Here is a 22359-nt window from a genome sequence, read left to right as displayed (position 1 = left end):
GGGAGGTGAGGTGCTAGGTCGGAATATAAGGTGTTTTTTTTTTATTAAGCATGATTTTTTTTGCTTCACACATTTTCAATGGGATGCAACCTTCCTATGGGGGTGTTGCACGCATCCCCTAGATAGGCAACTGGTGTTAATACTTCATTACTTTACTGCAGAGTTTAATAAATCTATATAATTGAAATGTTGTTAATTATTAATTTATACTGGTTTATGATATGTAAACTATAACCAGTGGCTACTTCAGAAATTTGCATGTGTCTGAATAAACAACCTTCAATATTTTAAAGAATTTAAACTTGTGAAAAGCTAACTAACTTTAAACACCCTTTTGATGTATATTAAATGTTTACACTCTCAATATAAAGCACATGGATAGAAATGTTGTCTGGTATACAGTAGGCCCATCCCCAATCGTGGGGAGGGGAAGGTACACTTATACCCGAGGAATCCCATTTAAATTATAAGGCTAAAACAGGGCTTGCCCTAAATTTTTTTGGTAACTAGCCCACTGGGCTAGTTTACTAGAGATTTTACTAGCCCACAGAATATTTTGCTAGCCCACAGACAGGAAAAAATTTGGTTTCAAAATATTTATTAGCAACAATTAAATTTGAAGGTTGATTTGCAATTTCATAATTTCTGTAGCATTGCTGTTTGAGCTACCCTCTCAAAATATTGTTGAATAAATAAATAAAAAAATCACCCATGATGCAAAATTGACTCTGGTTATAACAGGGACAGATGAGCATGTTTTACATCTCCCTGGTTATAACTTTGGCTTTCTAATATTTAACAAAGGGCCCAGAAATCAATCAAACTAATGCATCTGTTAAATCTTTAGGTCTCAAGTCACTCACCCCCAATGGCAATAAATCTTGCTTTGCTACCTAGGCTAGGCGAATACCCGACTAGGGCTAGGCTAACTAGACCTAGATAAGACCTAAGGCTTAGGCTAGCCTACCTATAGCATTGAAGTACTTATTATTAAAAGTTGAATATTTAAAAATAGCATTATGAGAAAATAATATGAATATAAGGTAGTACATTAATTTACATTAAACTACCTAAATTAACCAGATTGAACGATCAAACGATCTTCTATTGAGAGAAAGATAACATGCCATCCTGTTGTGGTTGGTGAATGACTTGGGGATCATCTTAATAGTTAAACACTCACGCATGTGGAGAGCTGAAAGCTTGCTAGAGTGTACTCTCTGGGCTGCGGTACCTCCTGTGCAGGGATTGTCTCGAAAGTTCCGCTTTTCTTTTTTTCTTTTTTTTTTTAAATAAAATGTTTTTCTTGCTAATTCTCCACTAGACAACCGGGCAACATGAGGAGTAAATAGGCTAGCCCGGAGCGGTTTTTACTAGACATTGTACGCCGGGCTAGTACTAAATCGAGCCCTGCTAAAAGGCAATTTTTCAGCACTGCCTGTCTAATTCAAAGCCATTTTCATGTTTTTTTTTTGTTTTTTTGTTTTTTTTTTCTGAAAGAACTTGTAAACAAATCAGCAAAGTGATCATATTCTGGGTTTAAGCCACAGGGAAGGCTGGTACATAGAATGGGATAAAGTAGGTAATAGGCTTGTACTGAGGTGAGCTAGTATACTAGGCACTACGGTATTCCTAGAGTACCAAAAAAGCGTTTAGATTTAAGTTTCATTTTTGTCTTCGAGGCAGTTAGTGTCTACTATATTTCTTCCTACAGTACTTTGCAAATTATAATATTTGCCTGAATTAATGTTATAATGTTCTCTTTGAAAAATTGGAATACATTTATATATCATAATTTTATACACATTACTTAGTGAATTACATCATTTTAACTTTTCTCTTATTTATTTGTAGGTTTTCTTTTGGACTAAATGGCGTTGTTGCAATTAAAATATTTCGGGATCTTAAGGTTACAGATTGTATTCACAATATGTTGCCTTTGGCCAGTTGTGTGTAAAAGCGAGATTCTTATCAGTGAGATCAATGCGGATAATCCAACGTATGATATTCGCGAGTTTATAGAATTTGTAAATAACGGAACACAAGCTGTAAATCTTTCAAGTTATACTGTAGTGCTATACAATGGTAATAATAATCAAGCTTATTTTGTTAGAAGACTAAGTGGGATGTTGCAACCTGGTGATTATTATTTGTTAGGATCAGGAAACGTACGACCTGTACCAGATATAATAATCTCGCAGAGAATCATTCAAAATGGTTTGGACGCAGTTGCGTTATATAAATCACCAACAGTGAATTTAATACGTGGATTGCTTGTAACAAATGAATCTCTTGTTGATGCAGTTGTTTACGATAATGGTGGTTTTACAGGCTCGCATACGTTACTTGATGTTCTCACGCCTGGACAGACCGCTGCTTATGAAAATGCGTTTGCTTCACCGGTCAATGATGAGTCTATTAGCAGATGTGATTGGTCAGGTGTCCGGAATTCATCATATTTTGCTGTAATGCCACTCTCTCCGGGAGCATCAAATCCGTGCAATGCGACAACACTTCAGTCTGTACCTTCAACACCTTCACCCAATGTGACAGTGTCACCGATACGTATATCTGAAATCAATGCAGATAATCCTGGAAGCGATTTTATGGAGTTCATTGAACTTTATAATAATGGAAATTCAGAAGTGAATCTTGATAACTATACTGTTGCGCTGTTCAATGGACGAAACAACAGAGTTTATCGCCTGTTCTACCTGACTGGTTATTCGGTTGCGGCTAACGGATACTTCTTGATTGGATCTTATCGTATTAATCCCTCACCAGACTATATTGTACCAAACGCATCAAATGCAAACTTCCTCCAAAGTGGTCCCGATGCCGTGGCTGTTTATTACGGGGATCGCAATCTCATCTCAACCGGTATGCGTACAAGTAGAAATCTTGATTTACTTGTAGATGCTGTTGTTTATGACAGACGCGCAGGACGGTTGTTGTCATTAACAACAGTTCTCACACCAGGCGAGGGCACTGTACATGAAGACAGGAATTATTTCAGTGGTGATGATGAATCAATAAGTAGATGCAGGGGCATGGATGCAAGAAAGGCATTTCCATTTAGACTGACCCCTGCCACTCCTGGTGCTCCGAATAACTGCACTTTACCAGAGCCGACACCTACTCCAACACCAACCAGTCCCAATAGTACGTGCGAGGAAATTTCTCAAAACAGGGTGTTCATTAATGAACTTCATATAGGGACTGATGGACCACAATACATTGAGCTCATTTTACCAGCTAAACAAAATATGGACAATTATATCCTTGCAATATTTAGAGGCAACTCTGGCTCTTTATATAGAACCATTCATCTTAGTGGTTACACACCAAGTGATATATTTTTTGTAATAGGTCACCCAAGTGATTCGTACACACCAGATGTTGTCATTGAAGGCTTCAGGTTTCCACGCCGTGGCATCAATGCTATTGCTCTTTATTCTGGTGATGCTAATACTCTAATTGGAAATTCAGATGTCACAACTTGTAATCTTCTCGATGCTGTTGTCTATGGTAGGTCTCTGTACCTTAACAACATTCTGCGCCAGACTTTGATACCAGGACAAGAACCTCTGACACTGCCATCAAACACCGATGTAGAAGTGTTGTCACTTGGACGATGTCGAGGATGGAAGCCTTCAATTTTAAGTTCATATAGAACGATGCCTTTGTCTCCAGGAATAGAGAATACTTGCCAGATTCCTCAGATTTATATTAATGAGATAAATATTTACGAGACTGCTGAGTCTGGACAATTTATAGAAATTTATGATGGGGGAGTAGGACATGTGTCTTTGGATGGTGTCGTAATTTTGGCCTACAGCAAATATTTGTTTTTTGGATCTGCTTTTGACTTGACAGGAGCGACTACTGACATAGATGGATTTTTTGTTGTTTCATCTGCGGGAAGCAATGTTAATTTAAGTCCACCACTGGGAGTGGCTCTTCTTTTGGGTCCACCAAATTATGAAGTTGCTTCAAAGATCAATGAAAAAATTGATGCTATTGTCTGTGGAAATGAAGGGGAAGTGAATTTGGATTTCCTTGAGAAGCTAACCCCCGGGCAAGACCAGGTTAATATTCCTGCACAGCCAGAGAGCATCAGTAGATGCGATACATCACAACGTCTAAGTAATGCTATGTTTGGACATGGGCCTCGTACTGAATGGGAATTGAATACCAACTGCACAAGGAATAACTTGACAGTTACTGAGACTTTACCTGTATATCAAAATTTGATCAGAATTAATGAAATAAATGTAAATCAACCAGGACACGATGCTGCAGAGTTCATTGAACTATCTGGCAATATTAATACAAGTTTAGATGGACTCAAAGTGGTGCTGTTTAATGGAAGGAATCGAGAAAAGTAAGGCCCTGTTCATACTATTAAATTTAAGCATGTGACATACCTAAATATGGTCATAATGACATCGCATCATGACCATATATACTGTAGGCACATCATGACTGTATATTGGCATACATTTTTGTCACAGAAAATTTTATAATCTGGGCAGATCTAAAGAAAAGTAAAGCATTACACCATTCTTGGTTTTTTGCTGCTAGCTAGCTGCTGCTAGCTAAATACTTATACTGAGGTTAAATTACAGGCTATGCTTACTCCAGTTTATGGAGGATGATCTGATGGCTTAAGCATTATAGACAGGGTATGCTTAGGACTATTTGTAAGCATCATACTATAATCAATTGATTTGTTTTATTTATGTCATATTATTTTGCCTGTGCTTGGGGAATTTAACTACTGCTGAGGTTTCCTAACAACATATTATATGTTTCATCCACTCCCTAAGTTTGGTCAGTCAATAGTATACAAATAATGAATGTTATGAGAGCAGTGGGAAGAATATTTTCATGAGTTGAAAGATTGACTGTTCCATTCGACGAGGCGGAACCGAGTTGAATGGAATAGTCAATCTTTCAACGAATGAAAATATTCTTTCCATTCAATTCAAAACATTTATTATTTGTCTCTAAAACTAATCAAAACATTGTATTAGTTTGAAGTCATATTGTATCCTAGGAACTGTGCAGTGGGCAAAAACGGATGGAAAGAAAATGCACAGTTGAAAATAATTTTTCATGGTGTGTGACAAAATGAGGTAAACAACCAATGTCCCGTGATACAAAATCCACCAATCAAATGACAGGGATCTATTTACATGTGTTGTGATAGGGAATATTTATGTGATTCTTCTACAGAACAGAATCACTATAACAACTCTTCGGTCAATCGACCTTTCAACTAAGCCCCGCCCCTTGGATATTGTTGATAAGGTCCCTCAAGACGACAGTGTTAAATCATACGCGAACACGTGCGTTTGTGGGACAACACGTGTGTTTGTGAGACGCGCGCGTATTCCTAGCGCTATTCTGATTGGTCAGTTGATAAGTTTGATTGACAATCCGGAAAGGTGTATTGCGTTTGTATGCCGACTCTAACAGCCTGACCTACTTGGTCCCACTCTCCCCATCCTTGATAATTATACTGCACTTATTGTTAAAGTTGCCTTAGAAATACAGGAGAGGTACCATGCATACATGCCAGGAGAATTTACCAAACCTCTCATAGGCTAAAATAATTTTTGTATGGTGTTCAATCAATTTAATAATGTGACGCATCAAAATAACTCACCACTCAACGTTGTGTTTTAATCGCCATGACACCTGGCTAAAATTGATTTTTAATTCTTCCAATACTTAAATGTGTATTACTAATTTATATTGAACTTTTTTTCTGAAAAGGGCTTACCGTGTTTTTGATCTAACTGGCTACCAAATGGACTCCTATGGTTTCTTTCTTATTGGTGCGCCAGTGAATGGTTCGCAACCACAGATAGAGGTTACAGATAGGGCATGGCTGCAGAACGGACCTGATGCTGTCGCTCTTTATCAGGTAAAAACACCCCTAAAATCTTGTTTCAAGCAAATGTTATTCTAACAAAAAATTTTTTCTTAATAGCATAGAAATGTGCTCTATGAAAGCCAAATAGGTCTGCTTTTTTCTGTTGCTGATAAGTATAGAAGCTTGAGAGAACCTTCCCAGATGCAGGTTAATTGGTGGGGGAAGATAGCCCAGGCCCCCCCCCCCCTAAATTGTTTTAATATATATAAAAAACTGTTGAAGAAAGGATATTATATTTAAATTAAATCCGAGAGTACCATTTCCTAACATCTAGAGGCACCATAAATAATTATACCAACCATTGTGGGGCTGATGTAGTCTAGACCTTTCATCCGTGAAAGTCCTGCCCTGAGCTCCCTCTATATATCAAATTTCTTGATTTTCCACCGCTTCTGTAACAAACATGGTGTCGGAGGTGGGAATTTTGGTTTTGTTTCTGAAAGTTTGACCACCAGATTTTGTTTAAATTTTGTGTATTACATTTTATTGTAGTATCATGTATGGGAACATTTGTAACAAAATTATTCGGATGTCTAGTGGTTACGACACCAGTCTAGTTATCTGGAGGTCGTGAGTTCGATTCCCACCTGATTCTCGTGTGATATTTTTTTCACAAGTGTTTGGTTATACTTCTTAATACATATTGCCTATTTCAGAATTCAGACATTGTTGTTGGTGACCAGGCCAACACCGTAAATATTATTGATGCTATTGTCTACGGCACAAGGCAACGTGTTGATCGCCGACTAATCCGGCTTCTGGTTCCGGGACAAAAGCAAATTATGGAAGATACAAATCATGTTGAAGGTGAGTTAAAATAATATGAATATTAGGACATTCCAAAGAAAATGGATGCATAACAGAGCTCAGTCGGCTAATCTGGTAGCCACTGTGTGTGTGCTAAACCGTGGAGATCTCTAGGTCCCCGGTTCAATTCCCATCGTTGCCTCTACTTGTGTGTCAGCTGGAGGGCTGAAATACAAGTTACAATAGCGTGCCATCTTTCAGATGATACGTTTAAGCTGTTGGTCCTGTGTGCATTTACAGCCCATGTGTATGTTAAAGAACACAGTACACTCTTCGGTAAAGAGTATGGGATTGTCTTCCGGTGTACTGCCCAATCACCACTAGAAGGACCCCACTGGAAATAAGCCTTCTTCTATACTTTCAGGGGCTATCCTTGGTGTTTACACCGAATAAATCCGATCAATCAAACCAATCAATAATAAATAAATTGTTTGAAGAATCATAAATAAATGACAGTGGCAAATCTAGGATTCCTAAAAATGGGGTGTGTGGGGGAGACTGATTAGGCGCGCAAAGCTGGAGTGGGGTGGAGGCTCAATGATAGTGATGGGATGCTAGGTCGCAAAATAATTTGATACAAGGTGATTTTTATTTTATTATTGGCTTTCTTTGCTTCGGATATTTTCAATGGGGAGGGGCCAACTGATGTACGGGAGCTTTTTGGAGGGGGGTGGGTGTGCGCACCTCCTAGATACACCACTGGTCTCTAAGTATCAGTAATCATTTTTTCCATAAAGTGTTACATTAAATTACTACAAATTTATTTCCAGGTGATGAAGCTATCCTACGATGTTTCTCACGCAAGGCTTTGGAACAATATGCTTTCGGTCTCGGTTATCCATCTCCTGGAAAACCTAACATATGTCCCTTACCACCAGTGATCATTAATGAAATTAATATCCATACGGAAGGCCGTACCGGAGTTTATATTGAACTTAAAACCCCAGGCAAACCTAACTTTCCTCTGGATAACTTGACTCTGGTAAGAAAATTTGATAATAGTACCGTACATCATGCATCCCATAAAATTCTTGCCTCAGTTGTAGTGGTACAGTACATTGGTGTTTAAGATGCATGTCTTTTAATTACAAGGACCAGGTTCGAATCCTATCAATGTCACTTTTTGTTCAGGACTAAGTAAACGCCTGCATTGAGGCTTATCTTATAGAGCATTTTAGTTTGTTTATGTGAAACCATGAATATTAGCAAGCTGGATCACAGCTTCAATTTTTCATTACTATGGCATCTTCAATGCCCATATTCTGACCTAATTCTGATTCTGACCTGAGGGGGCAGCTGACTTGAAAAAGTTATAGTGATTTGTTTGCTTAAGTTGATGGTCTAACAAATAAACTGAAACTTTAACTGACAATGGATTGCTGTTTAAAATGTAATGATTTACAGCATGAATGTGTTTTAAGCTTTATTACAAGAAATAACAAATTGTATATTCAGTATATTTTCGACTGTTAAAAAAATGTGAACCTCATACTGACCAGGGTTCTGATTTATCAAATTAGAAATTAGCTTAAATTTGTCTTAAGTCCATTTTTTTTGGCTCAAGTCAGATTTATCAATATTGCTTAGCTTAAAAATTGCTTTAAATTAAATTGTTGATTGTACGCATGCACCATCTAAGACAATTTAATTTAATTTATCAAAATGGTTTGATAAATCAGCTTAAAATATTTGCTTAGGGACATCTTAAAATTTTTGGCTGAAGACATTTGCTAAGCTGAGATTGATAAATCCTGGACCTGTTCTCAAAATTGCTCTTTTTCAATTGAAAAGGAAATGGTTTACCTGTGCTCCAAACTGCTTACTCGCAAACTACAGAGTTCATGAACAAAAATAACATAAAAGGCACTATACAGTCAGTAACAATAGATATTCTAAAAAAGACGATAATAATAATAATAATAAGTTACCAAGAGAGTGGAAATTCTTAAACAACTTACTACACTTTGTAGTAATTGAATTTTTTTTTCTTTGTAATTCTTTTATTCATTCTTTTTCTATTGTAGGTTGAATATGTAGCTGATAGCGACCTCAACAAATTTTCAGTTATTGATAATGTACGTACCAATAGGGATGGCCTCTTGCTACTAGCAGACTTTGGATCCCTATTACCAATGGACGCTTTGCTTTTTACTGGCCTTTCTGATTTGGGGGACACTGAGGGAGCTATTGCTCTTTTCCGCGGTGAATTCCGTGAAGTTTATTCACGAGATACCGCGACTTCTGAGGGGTTGGTGGATGCTATCATATTTAAGAAACAACATGGAGGTTCTATTTGGCAGGGGCCACCAAATATTCCTTTAACCAAATTTGGACATGTTGTAGTTGAGACGTTCGATGAGAGTGTGGTGGATGAGTCTGTAAATCGCTGTGAATACGAAAATGAGACGGTTTATGTGACAAGGACATTGAGCCCGAAGATGTTGAACCATTGTCCGCCGCATAATGTAGTATTGGTTATCAATGAACTCAATATGTTCCCGGCAGAACAGTATATTGAAATTTGGGATCTTGGGTTTGGATCAACTTCTCTTGGTAAGATATTTGTTTTGTTTTCAGGGGAGTAGGATAGTTTCATCCTGTGGGGGTAGTCCAAAAAAGCCAGGGGAAGGGGTTGCTAAATTTGAGAATGTGGAACTAAATCCCTATTCTAATGAAAACATTTGCCGAACATTTTTTAAATACACTATGTTCAAGTTAATAATTTTTATGTTACTTTAATTTAAAATGGATAATTTCAAAAATTAATTTTTAAGATTTTTTATGGTATTTTGTATGGAACTTAATAGGATGTCCAAAAGGAACAATTCTACTGTATTTAGAAGTTAGATATTTTAAAATTATTTTAATTGCAGGTAATCACTAATTTTAACAACAGCAAATTTAGACTGAAATTATATAACTGTTACATTATTTTTTAATTTGTTTTATTTTTTTAGATGGGTTTCTTATCGTTCTATTTAGTGAATCTGGCCACTCATATTTTACAATTGATTTAAATGGCTATACAACAGATCAGGATGGTTATCTAGTAGTCGGAGTACGAATCACTGAACCGTATCCAGCTTTGACATTAGCACCAGGTAAGTATCTAAAAAAAACTCAAAATAAAAAAAAAAACTTATTTTAAATATTAATTGTAAGTAATCCTCAAATAGTAATGTGGCGTATTAATAGAATTAATAATGATGATGATAACACTGATGATAATAATATAAATTTTAATCGCCCATAATCATGTTTTGATAGCAGCATAGCTTCATCAGCTAAACTGGTGGTAGCCACTGTGTCCACAACCGTGGAGATTCATTGTTGACCTTTGGTACCCAAATCCATATGTTACCCTCCTTGTGTATCGGCTGATAACTAAAATGCCAGTATAGAAATGCGCAACGTCTACAGAAGAGATGTTCAAGTCGTTGATCCTGTAGTATGCAGTACAGTCCATGTTCATGTTAGAGAAAGCACTACACACTTTGGAAAAAATGGTGGTTTGTCTCCCAGTGTACTGCCTAATCACCAGAAGGACCCTAAGTCTTTGTGGTTTATCCTTTGAGTTCACACCAAATATATCCAATCCAATCAAATTTTATTTATCATATTTATGGAAGGATAGATTGATGGATGGATTTATGTGGCGTAAACACCAAGGATAACCCACGGAAGTCTGAAGAAGTCTTATTACATGCGGAGTCCTTTTTGGTGGTGATTAAGCAGTACACCGGGAGACAATCCCTTAATCTTTTCCGAAGAGTGTATTGCGTTCTTTAACATCCACATGGGCCATAATGCACAAATTACCAACAGCTTAAACATGTCATCCAAAAGACGGTGCGCTATCATAACTTGCATTTCGACGCTCCAGCTGAAATACAAGGAGAGCAGTGATGGGAACTGAACTGGGAACCAAGAGATCTCCACGGTTCAGCACACACAGTGGCTACTACTTGTTCAACCGACTGAGGTATGCTGCTTATCTTAAAAATAGTGCGCTCTTTCTACCTCTTTGTGGTGGTTCATTTTACCGTACCTGTTCAGGTTTTATGAGGACATCCACTGGGGCTGTTGCTATTTATAAGGCTGCTTTTGAGATGTTTTCCGATCAAGGACTTACCACTCCTGTTGGGCTTATGGATTGTGTAGTATATAGTGACTTTAGTAGACCAGTGTATAGTTGGACTGCAAACCTGTATGCAAACCAACAACCCCCAGTAAGTTTTAGATTTTTTATCTATCTAAGAATTAGGATTTGTTATTGTAGGTGATTTATTTTCATTTTAAAATGTTGAGGATGATTGTGTTAGGAATGGTGTTGATGGTGTTTATGATTTTGACGCTGATGACTATAATGATGATGATGATGATGATGATGATGATGATGATGACAATGGTAATGATGATGACGAAGATGATACATGTTTAAAATGATGATAATGATGATGAAGATGATGATAATGAAGATGATGATGATGAAAGTGATGAGGATAATGATGATAACACTGATGATGATCTTGATAATGATGATGATAATAGCGATTACAATGAGAAGGTGAGTGCTTCATAAATTATGTGTCTGTATTTTCATGTTAATTTTCTCTCATTTATCGTCAATAGCTCTTGTCATCAATGTTCCAATCTTCCGGTCAGTCTCTTAGCAGATGTTTATCGCTTGATCATAACACACCTACACCATTCCTTGTATCCGATCCTACACCAGAAGCACTAAACGCTTGTCCCGTTCAGACGTATGATATCCTCATCAATGAGCTTAAGGTACGCCTTACATACTCAGGGTCAGAGTTCATTGAACTGCGAACTGCGAATGGAGAGTTCATGGAACTGAATGGCATCTCGGTTGTCTTGTACAGTGGCATTGATCAAGATCGGTCGTATAGGACTATCGATCTTACTGGTTACAATACAGATGATGATGGATATTTCTTGATTGGCAATGACGAAAGACGAGCTGGTATGATTTATTTATTTATTATGGCTAAAACTGTATTGCAATAAAATTACAAATAAAAATTGCATGTTAAAATACTATTTTACAAATATTTTTAATTACAAAAAAACAACTTATTTATCATACAAATTTATTAGATACAATCAAAGAGTATAAAAATCAAGTGGTTGACTGCCCTGATTTTATATGGATGCAATGGAACATTAAGAAAAAGTACTGTCACAAGGTAGGGAGCGCCCTATTAGAATTTGAAGAGCTCAAAACTCATCTGTCAAGGACATGCCCATTTGTGGCAATACTTTTTGAAATAGGATTACGTTTCAACGAAACCACAAGGGTCGGTTCTATACTCTTTGATGCAATCAAATGTTATTTACAAAAGTGAATACTATAAAATAGATTTAAATATATAAAAAGTTTCATAAAAAAGGACACATTTGGCACTGTAAATTTATGGAGAAAAAAAAACATTAAAAACAGATTATAATAATAATAGTAATGATGTTAATGATAATGATAATGCACTTGTAAATTGGAAATTTGCGCTAGACCCGTGGGTATTTGTGGCAGCCGCGCAGTACAGCACCACCTGACATTCAAGGAGGGACCACACTCCAATTGTAAGTAACAAACACTCACCGGGTTTGAACCTGTGTCATTGGTGCAAAATGCATAAACATTACCTCTCTCCAAAATAATATTTTACTACAGTAGACAACATAAACTGACAAATGTAATCTCCATCACCCTCACCCACTTGCCAACTGAATGACATAGAAAATCATGAAATCAGAACTATGATTTTGTTTCCATCTCAACCATCATCAAACCGCTTTATAACGTTGAGAAAAAGAAAGAGTTCAGTCTTCTTTCAGGACCCTAATATCCTGGTTTTTTCCCCCTTTAATTGATTTTCCTGAATATCTTTCTTTCATAAACATTCATAAACATTTATTTCAATTAATGGTAAATAATAATCCATAATAGAAGACAAAGTGTCTTGTCATGTATGTTTGCTGCTTCCATTTTTCTTCCATGTGGAGGCTTGGCTTAAATTCCTTATCTCCTTTGAAAATTAAATATACTGAAATTAAATGAGTTTTAACAATTTTGTGAATTATTAAACACATATTTCATTTTTTTGTGACATTGATTAATATTATTATATTGCTGATTTATTATTTATTTTTTATTTAATATGATTTTATAGCATACATATCTAGAAAACTGCTGAAGGCAGTTTTTTCCCTGGTCATTGGATACAGAATCCTTCATACACAATGTGCAACCTCCTCCGCTTCCTGGGGGGTATTCCTAGTTAAGCGTGTAATCAGCACTACTAATTTCATTCTGAATCATTCACCTCCTACCAGGTACCCATTTATACTCCTGGGTGAAGTGAGGCAAATGCAGATAAAGTGTCTTGCCCAAGGACACAAGCAGTGTGACAAGCATTGGTTCGAACCCCCGACCTTCCAATTGAAAGCCCACACTACCTTATACACTGTGCCACATCCTTCTGCTAGAGTTGTTTACTTCTCTTGCTATACCTACAACAAAAAATTTGTTTTTTGTAACTCCACAGATTATTTTATAAAGTCTGGTTTTTACGGCTTTCTTCAAACGGGTCCAGGTGCTGTGGCCATATATAGAGCGCCCTCTGGGGCATTCCTTCATGGGACAACAGTCACTACAACCAGCCTGATAGATGCAGTTGTTTACACATATTGGGATGATGACCCAAGTTCTCTTTTAGATGAGCTTGTACCAGGTGTGTTATGTATTTGTATTGATTATGAATAAAAAAAATAAATGAGGACAAGGAACATATTTTTTAAATGTGTGCTATGTATCCTGTTGAATATATTTGTTACAAATGTTACCTAATTTCTTGATGAATTATGGATCAGTTAGGTGGTATATGAATTGATTGATTGATTAAGTGATTGATGGACTAAGTGATTTCTTGATTGATTGACTGGGTGATTGATTGACTGATTTATTGGTTTATGAATTGATTGAATAACTAAGTGATTGATTGACTGACTGTCGCTTTACTTCATTGGTTGATTGATTGACTGACATACCAACTCATTACTTCATTTATCGATTGCTTAATTGACAATTTCATGGATTAGTTGAGTGACAATTTCATTTACTGAATGTTTCAATCATTAATTTATTGATTAATTCATAGACCTTTTGACTGAATGACTCATTGATTGATTGATTAATTGCTTTATGAATTGATTAATTGATTAAATTATTTGTTGATTGATTGGATTATTTGTGGATTGAATTACTGGGTGACTGAAAACTTCATTGATTGATTCATTGACTGACTGATAGGAAACACTATGGGGAATGTTTGTATCTAGTATGGATAAGAGTATTTATAATGCTACTGTTAGTCAGCTGCATCTGTTATCTATTCTTCTTGCAAGGTGCAAATTTAGTTCTTAATATAATAAATTGGTTCATTAGACACATCAAGCTTTTTATTAACATAATTTTCTCAGTTCTACAATAGTGTGATGTTTGTAGATTACACAATCAGTACATGAATACTGCTTCCTAGAATGATGCAGATTTAGAGTGCATTGAAAAAAGGGGTGTTTTTCCTTTTTTTTTTTTTAAATTCACTTTATTTTTCTTTCTAATATACTTACTATGGAGAACTTTTCTTATTTCTATTTCTGTTGATATAAGTCATCATGCATGTAAGAATATTGATTTAAAATTTAGTGTTGTCGTGGACAGATGAAAGTGCGCCGGTTTACCAGCTGCAGAGGTCATGAAGCGACCCTCAGGCGAGGAGAACGTTATTGAAAAGAGAATCATCTTGTCCACTGCGCCACGAGCAACGATTGTTGGAACGGCGCAATATAAATGGAACGATTTGATTTTTTTTTTTTTGTGTGTTTAATGGTTTTGAGTTATTTATTTTCTTGCAACAGAACAAATGATGATGGTTTTTTCCTAATTGGAAGTGAAAATATTACACCAAGGCCAAATATCATTGTGACTACGAACTTTGTTCAGAACGGACCAGATGCAGTCGTTCTTTATCATGCCACACTCCAGCAGTTTCCTCGAGGGTCGCCGATTTCCAAAGAAAATGTGGTTGATGCTCTGATTTATGGCACTAACGATTCGGGCGATAGAACTCTACTCAACACTCTAGCCCCGAATCAAATCATAGTTAATGAGAATAGTATGCACAACAAGGGGGAGGAGTCCATCTCAAGATGCCTAAGTCAGCTACCGGTCACATTCTCTGCTTTTGTGAACTCCCAACCAACACCAGGCACCTTTAATAATTGTACGTTGACAAAAATTCTAATCAACGAAGTGAATGCGGATCAGCCTGGGAATGACAATGCTGATTTTATCGAGTTATATGATGGTGGGCGCGGAAATGCATCTTTGGATGCGTTAGTAGTGGTGATATTTGATGGTAGTACCAGTAGAAGCATGAAAACAATACCTCTTCAAAATTATCGAACAGACAGGTAAAGAAAATGGAATATTTTAATATATTAATAATGAGGATATTGATAATATAATAATGATGATAATAATGGTGATGATATTGAGCAGTTATGCAGCATTTTAGGTTCCAACCTTGGAGTTTCTGGTCTTTTGCTATACACTTTGCTTTGCTGGTTTTAGCTGCTTATAGGGAGCTGAGGATGTTTTACATTTGTGTTTAATCCAGTGACTGGGGTTATAATGTAATGAGTGTAGAGGTAGTTTCTTACAATATGTGCTATGTTAATAATGCTTTTATTATTGTAATAATTTATTTTTTTCCAGCAATGGATACTTTCTAATAGGTCATGGATTGGAGAACTTGGACATAGATGTTAACAATGGAGGTTTCCTAAGCAACGGCCCTGGCGCTGTAGCCCTCTATAGAGGAGACCATCGTAACCTGAGTTTTGAACTTTTCCCAACAAGGACCCATCTTGAGGATGTATTGGTGTATTCAACAAACGAAGAAGTGAACTTAGGCCTGGTGACCAACCTTCTTCCTGGCCAGTCTGAAGTTTTGGAAAATGCCACTTTCATTGAGGGGGATGAAAGTATTGGACGATGCTATAACCAGGACTTACAGAGTAGTAAGGCCTTTGGACTTGGAAAACCAACCCCCAAACAACCCAACGTCTGTATCGATAGTAATACTGGTCAAGGCAGCAAACCACGCAAGTCCGAAATTGTTATCAATGAGATTAACCCGAGAAGTAGCTCAGACAATGGACCTCAGTTTATCGAACTGAAAGGTGATCCCGGCCATTATTTAGAAAGCTTCATTATAGTTCTCTACGAGATCCTAGAATTAGGTGCAAGAATATACTCTCGGTTCAGCCTAGGTAAGAACACTATTGGAAAAGATGGCTTCTTCCTGATAGGTGAGCAGGGAATGAATCCAACTGCAGACCTTGAAATAGGGAATGGTGCTGAAGAATTGATACATAGTGCTACATCTGCAGTAGCACTGTATCTTGGCACAGAAGAAGCATTCCCAATTGGAGGGATATTGACCACTGAAAACCTGCAAGATGCCGTGATTTACACCACGTTTAATACCTCAACTGCATCAAATTATGTTATCCAGCAGTTGGCTTCAAATCAAGGTGTTTTCTATGAGAATAACAAGTAAGTAGTAGTCATTAATTTTCAACCCTTTCTAGTCTGTACCACTAACATAGTGTATGGCAGCCATTTTTAATAAATGTTATTAGCATCAATCATTTTATTTTGCCCTATACATCAGGAAAACTAATTACATCATTTACAGAATTTGTCATTGAGGGCAGCAGAGCATAGTGGATTATAATTGAATACACACTAAAATTGATGGTAAATTAGGGCATTGCCAGGATGCCCAGTGTTTGGAAAGTTAGTCAATCTGGCTATCGATCAGATTACTCCATTTGGGTGGATCCACCCAATGCTTATATCATCTGATAGTTTTAACACTGATATATTTTGCTATTTACAGCATTGCTATTAAAAAGATATGAACTGAGTAAGAGTGAGTTGCATCTCATATGATTTGGTCCTGCATTAATATTTTTATCTTTCACCCTGACCTTTGCGAAGGTCTACATCTGCACCTGTATAAAAATTTAAACATGCTTCTTTTGTGAAGAACTCTTTGTTGTGTTTTCTAGGATCCTGTCGTATCAGGTGTCCATTAGCAGGTGTTTTTGCTGCCAAACAAGAAGCACTAATGCCTTCATGATGTCTGCCATCTCACCCAAAGAAGACAACACTTGTCCACTTAAGAAGTTCCTGAAGACAATCCAGATGAGATTGATAAATGCAGACTATAGCAAGTGGAAAGGAGACAGCTTTTTACTGTCTGCTTTGGTGGATGTTGTTGTTAGTGGAATCGAGAGCAAATGCAAGTGTGGCTTCAGTCCTGCATATTTCACAAGTGAGTTTCTATGTGCCTTTTTATGTGCCAAATATTAAAGATGTTTGGTTTTTAAAGGCATTGTTTGTCAAAAATTTTTTTCATTTTTGCTATTAATTTCTAGAAGTTTTGGCTTTTAAATTCAGTTATACCAAAAGAACTATTTGTCAGTGAATGAAGAGTGTTTGATAAAATTTTATCTGACAATGTCTGACTGGCTTCAGACATATCTGATCAAACACACACGGAAGTTGAACTCTGCTTTATTTCATCAGATATGTTTGAAGAAAAAGTATCCTGTTTGTCTGATAGTGTATACAGTACCTTGTGTTTTATGTGAAAAATTTGCCCATGTATGGGAAACATAATATATATTTTATAAATGGGCACAATGATGTCATGTCCAACCCATATATGAGCAAATCTCAAGTACTCCACATTCAACTTGTAGTGTGCACATTATTATTAGAGAGCTTTCGCTATCTCGTTTGAGAACTTATCCGCCGAGAAAGTTACCCGTTCTCGTTAAGAAAATAGTGAGCTTTCGCTGTCCCGTTTCACGTTCCCCGGAGAACCAACCCTTGGTGGCAGCACAGCCTGTTGCTACAGCTGTGGCATGCACTTGAGCCGTGGTGGCACAATGGCTAATTGAATGGTACAGAATACCTAGAACCTAGCCTATGACGAAATACATTGATTATGTGAACATCTGCAATCAGTATTAACCATGATTTTCTTAAGGTAGTATATAATAATTGAATATAAATTATATATAATAATTTAATATAAAATGTAATCAAATTTAATTGAAATGTTGCAAGTACATTCAGTTTCTGGTTCTCGATTCATCGCCCAGGATCCAGCATCTGAATCTCGGGTTGCGAGTACGAGAAAACTAAAACTAAGCCTAAACTGGTGATGTTATACACAAAAATATGCACTTTTCTCGGCAGATTGGTTCTCGAGGTAATGAAAGCTCTCTATTATTATTTCAGTTGTACATTGCTTGCCTTAAATTTAGTTAGGCGAGAATTTTTTTATACTTTGTTTCACTAAAGATCGTCAGAGGAGCGCAAATAGTTCTTAACAAAAACATCCAGATGGAGGAGAAATAACAATAAAATGCTATAGGTGGTTGCAGGTGCGCTAATTGGCCAGAAATAAAATTTTATTTTTATTCAAAATCATCATTATTGGTGGGCGGTTCACTTAACAAGGTATAATAAAAGTCTTGCCTTAAGAAAATCTATTCCAATTTAAAGCAAAATTTATATATCAGTCTCCCTATTAATTAAATTGTCTCCAATTTTTTTCCTTTAGGAAATAAGGTCCTAAATGGAAGTGTTGTATTTCAGACAGATATGTCAGCCATTACCAAAACACAGGCTGATCAGCTGTTTGCGAGTTATAAGTATTTTATCCAGAACACAACATCTGTAATTGTAGCCAGCCAAAACTTTACTGTAGATACCAGTTGCATTGTGGGATGTGTCCCTGATGATGAGTTCATTGTGCCAAGTAAACAAAGCAGCGATACTGGTGAGTTGGCTCTTCGTTTATGTTGCTTCGTCTGTTAAATGCTCATATATAGTCATGATGTGCCTATATGTGGTCATGATGTGATGTCATTATGACCATACTTAGGCAAATTGTTGTTGTGATCAGTTTCTCTTTGAATGTTGATGATTTCACAATTTTCTTGAATTTTATTTATTTTTTTTTGTGAATTTACAGGATTGAGTGCTGGTCTTGTTATAGGTGCAGCTATTGCTGTTGTTACATTTGTTGGCATAGTTATCGTTATTGTTTTCATCATTAGGAAAAAACATCTTTGCAAATGTAGAAAGTAAGTAAGAAAAATGTGATTTCATGTATAAGGCCATATTAATTTGATTGTTTGTCTCAAAGCTCCCATGCACATTAGTAAATTCATTCGCATTGTTCTCACCTAACAAGGTGGAAAAATATAAAAATAATATATTATATATATATAACGTTAACACTGCTGAATAAATATAATATAAATCATCAAAGGTACATATACAGTGTTAAATAAGGACATGATGGAACATCGTAGGCTACCCTGTAGCATTTCAACGAATAAAGTCCTATAAAAGTCATTGTGTAATAAAATGCCTCCAACGGGATTCGAACCTGCGACCTCTCGCTGACAAGGCGAGCGTCATAACCACTAGACCACGAAGGCTTCATGGTTGAACAGGTCCAAATAACAGCCGGGAACATTGTATTACACAATGGTGCGCCTCAAGAGGGCGTTCGGCCAGATAACCGCCGGGAACATTGTATTACACAAACTGTGCTGTTAAGCATATTGGGCAACAAGCCTTCTCCAGTATCTTCTATCAGCCGCTGTTCTCTCAATATCATGCCATTTGAGATACATTGCCTTTATATCATCTAAGATACTGATCACAAAAATTATTTATTTTATGAACTTTTTTTAGCATTAAATTTCTGAATTGATAATTATTTATCCTTAATAAATTATCTATTGATATTTGTTGCAGGTCATTGGATATAGATGTTTTTAAAGTTACTAAGACCCAAGAGCTAAATGATCTTGATGTTCTGGGCACAGTTTATGATGTTACAGCGCCCTCTTCAGTTAGTGGGTCTGTACCATTTCAGCCTTAGTCTTCCAGTCTGTATAGAGGTCAATCTCACCTTGAAATGAAAGAGAGCAACTTATTTCAACCAAAAATAAATAAATAAAATAAAAAGTTTATTGTTTTTAATATGATAAATATATTGAATATATAGTGTTTTCCGGTGGTATTTCTTCACTGATTGGGATGCATTCCCTTAACAGTGGTTTATCAAGGATTTAAGGGATGGTGTCAAGTTGATAAGTTTTAAGTTTTTATCGAGTTGTTGCAATATCTAAATCTTACTTCATTATATTTAGGGTGTGCATAATTTGTAGGAAGTAAGGAGTTTTAGGTATTCCCAACAGTGGTAGAGAATACACGTTTAAATGACTCTGACAACAGTATACTTAATTTAAAAATCTTGCATTGTCTACACATCTGCATGAATACCGTAGTTCCCTGTATATAAGCACATCTCGAGTATAAGCCCATTCCCTGCTTTACATCCTGATTCATGAACCAGTGTTTACTCATGATTATGCCTAGGGTATCATTTGAAGGAGTAGCTCAGCTGACTTATAAATACCTGCAGAAATATTTGCCTTTTGATTGGCCGTCCCTATGAATTTAAAGTTGTTTGATGAGCAGAGATTCCCCGCGTATAGCCCCCACCCCCCAAAAATCAGCCCAAATTCATGTTTAAGGGTGTTGGGCTTCTACACAAGGACCTATGGTATGTGTAGTTGGGGTGAGTCAGGCATGCAGTAAATTGAGTACTGTATACTCATAGTTTCATTAAATGATTTGATAAGTATTACGTAACACTAAAAATTCCATGCCAGTGTACAATACATAAAAATTGGTTATAAAATAAGAATTAAATTTAATTAATTAATTAATTAATTGGCCTATTATAATATATGCATTCCATTATTGTGGTTGGAATCGTTTAAACTTCTTTAAATTCAAAAGATTATGGTGTTACAAAATTATTCTTCAACTGCAGAGTTTGTAGGATTGAATCTGTTAATTTCTATTTAATATTATTGCATGTTTTTAATTGTTATGATGATATCTGATGATATGCTATATAAATAGAAAATATATAGTCTTCATTAAATTTGCAATTTTTATATAAAATATTTTATAAAATAAATATATATCACATCTTTTTCATTTTTATAATAACGATATTTTGAAAGTTGTTCTTGAATTCATGTATTGTCTTCTCAATTAATTTGAATTTTTATATATAAAGCATTTTATTATTAAGATGGTAATAGCAATGACAGGGTTTTACATCATTTAGTGAGAGACTGATTTGAAGTGGCAAAGTTTGTTTGTCTTTCATTTTTTTAGTGTACTGCACTTGCGCAGATACACTCTATGCTGTGGAAGAGAAATTCCTGTGTAAGATTGGAATGTGTTAAGGTTCACTTGAGGTCATATAATTTGACACATGTCAAGTACAGTGTGTTGATAAGATGACCAATGGCTGATAGCACTTTGTCTGATAAGAGTAATTTTGACTTAGTTTCTGCAGACTGCAATATACTCATGCTCCTATCAAGAGCTTATTTTTTAACACACTGCACTTGCGCTGATATACTCTATGCTGTGGTAGTGTAGTAGTGGAATGTGTTAAGATTCATTTCAGTTCATTTTTTTAATTTGACAGGCTTGCCAAATACAGTTTGAATATAGTTTTATCAGGGAGTTTGTACTTGATCCTACACTTTGATAAATGGCTCATAGCACCTTGTCTGATAATGGACTTTGTTTAGCGTAATTTTGACCTAGTTTCTGCAGTATACTCATTCCCCTATGAGAAGCCTATTTTTATGATAGGATGTGGATGGTGACTGCAGAATGGGGATGATGATGAAGGCAGGGGCGACTACAGTAATGATGATTATGTTAGGATGACTGATGATGATGAGGATGATGGTGATGATGTCGACAGATAACAAATGGCTTATATTGTATAAACCCATTCATGTATTAGGACACCTCCATTACTGAATGTGATTATGATAATTCATAAGATGATTTGCGATAATAATTTCAATAACAGACAATGCAATTGAAGATTTAAAGTTCATTTTCTATGTTAAAGATTTTTTGTTCCCAAAAAAAAAATAATAATAATAATAATAATAATAATAATAATATTCAATTTTGAAATTAATTTTGTCATTTTGAATTCACATAAAAATATCATCAAGGAATTATTGTATTAAAAAAGGTTTTTAGTAAAATCAGCAAAACCTGTGCCTGATTGGATGTTGGTAGGCCTAAGTTATTATTAAATGAGTACTGTAATTTATTGTTTAAATGAATGAGGGTTTAGTAGATTTTACCATAGAAATTCAATGAATTCATTTCATTGCGTTGACCAGGGGCGGATTTAGGGGGGGGGGCAGCCCCGCCCCCCTCCTCCTTTTGGGAGGTAAAAAAAAGTGGGAAAAAAAAGAAAGAAAAAGAAAAAAATGATAGCCCACAACGCCTCAAATGTTGTTTTCTGGCGTCTAGAACACAAAACCCCCTAGGACATTGTTGTCTCGATCGGCCCAAATTTCGGCCCCCCCCCCCTTTT

At 36.1% G+C, this 22359-nt stretch overlaps 1 protein-coding gene across 1 annotated transcript in view; it reads left to right on the top strand.

The window, feature by feature from the left end:
• The window catches only part of LOC117105734, a 33529-nt gene extending 11627 nt beyond the window's left edge, over positions 1-21902 (top strand). Inside the window, exons 3-17 of the mRNA XM_033246994.1 lie at positions 1855-4384; positions 5782-5932; positions 6598-6748; positions 7519-7730; positions 8773-9301; positions 9706-9849; positions 10805-10977; positions 11381-11735; positions 13318-13456; positions 14879-15244; positions 15549-16391; positions 16910-17175; positions 18475-18693; positions 18889-19000; positions 19683-21902. Of these exons, the coding sequence (XP_033102885.1) occupies positions 1872-4384; positions 5782-5932; positions 6598-6748; positions 7519-7730; positions 8773-9301; positions 9706-9849; positions 10805-10977; positions 11381-11735; positions 13318-13456; positions 14879-15244; positions 15549-16391; positions 16910-17175; positions 18475-18693; positions 18889-19000; positions 19683-19809 (6300 nt within the window). The 5' untranslated portion in view covers positions 1855-1871 and the 3' untranslated portion in view covers positions 19810-21902. The remainder of the gene's footprint in view (positions 1-1854; positions 4385-5781; positions 5933-6597; positions 6749-7518; positions 7731-8772; positions 9302-9705; positions 9850-10804; positions 10978-11380; positions 11736-13317; positions 13457-14878; positions 15245-15548; positions 16392-16909; positions 17176-18474; positions 18694-18888; positions 19001-19682) is intronic.
• Positions 21903-22359: the final 457 nt, after the last annotated feature.

This window comes from Anneissia japonica, unplaced genomic scaffold (assembly GCF_011630105.1).
Source record: "Anneissia japonica isolate Jap-2015-1 unplaced genomic scaffold, ASM1163010v1 scaffold287754_len4335492_cov202, whole genome shotgun sequence".
NCBI classification, from domain to species: Eukaryota; Metazoa; Echinodermata; class Crinoidea; order Comatulida; family Comatulidae; genus Anneissia; species Anneissia japonica.
The sequence above is the reverse complement of the archived record's forward strand: the minus strand, read 5'-3'. Positions and strand labels throughout refer to the sequence as shown.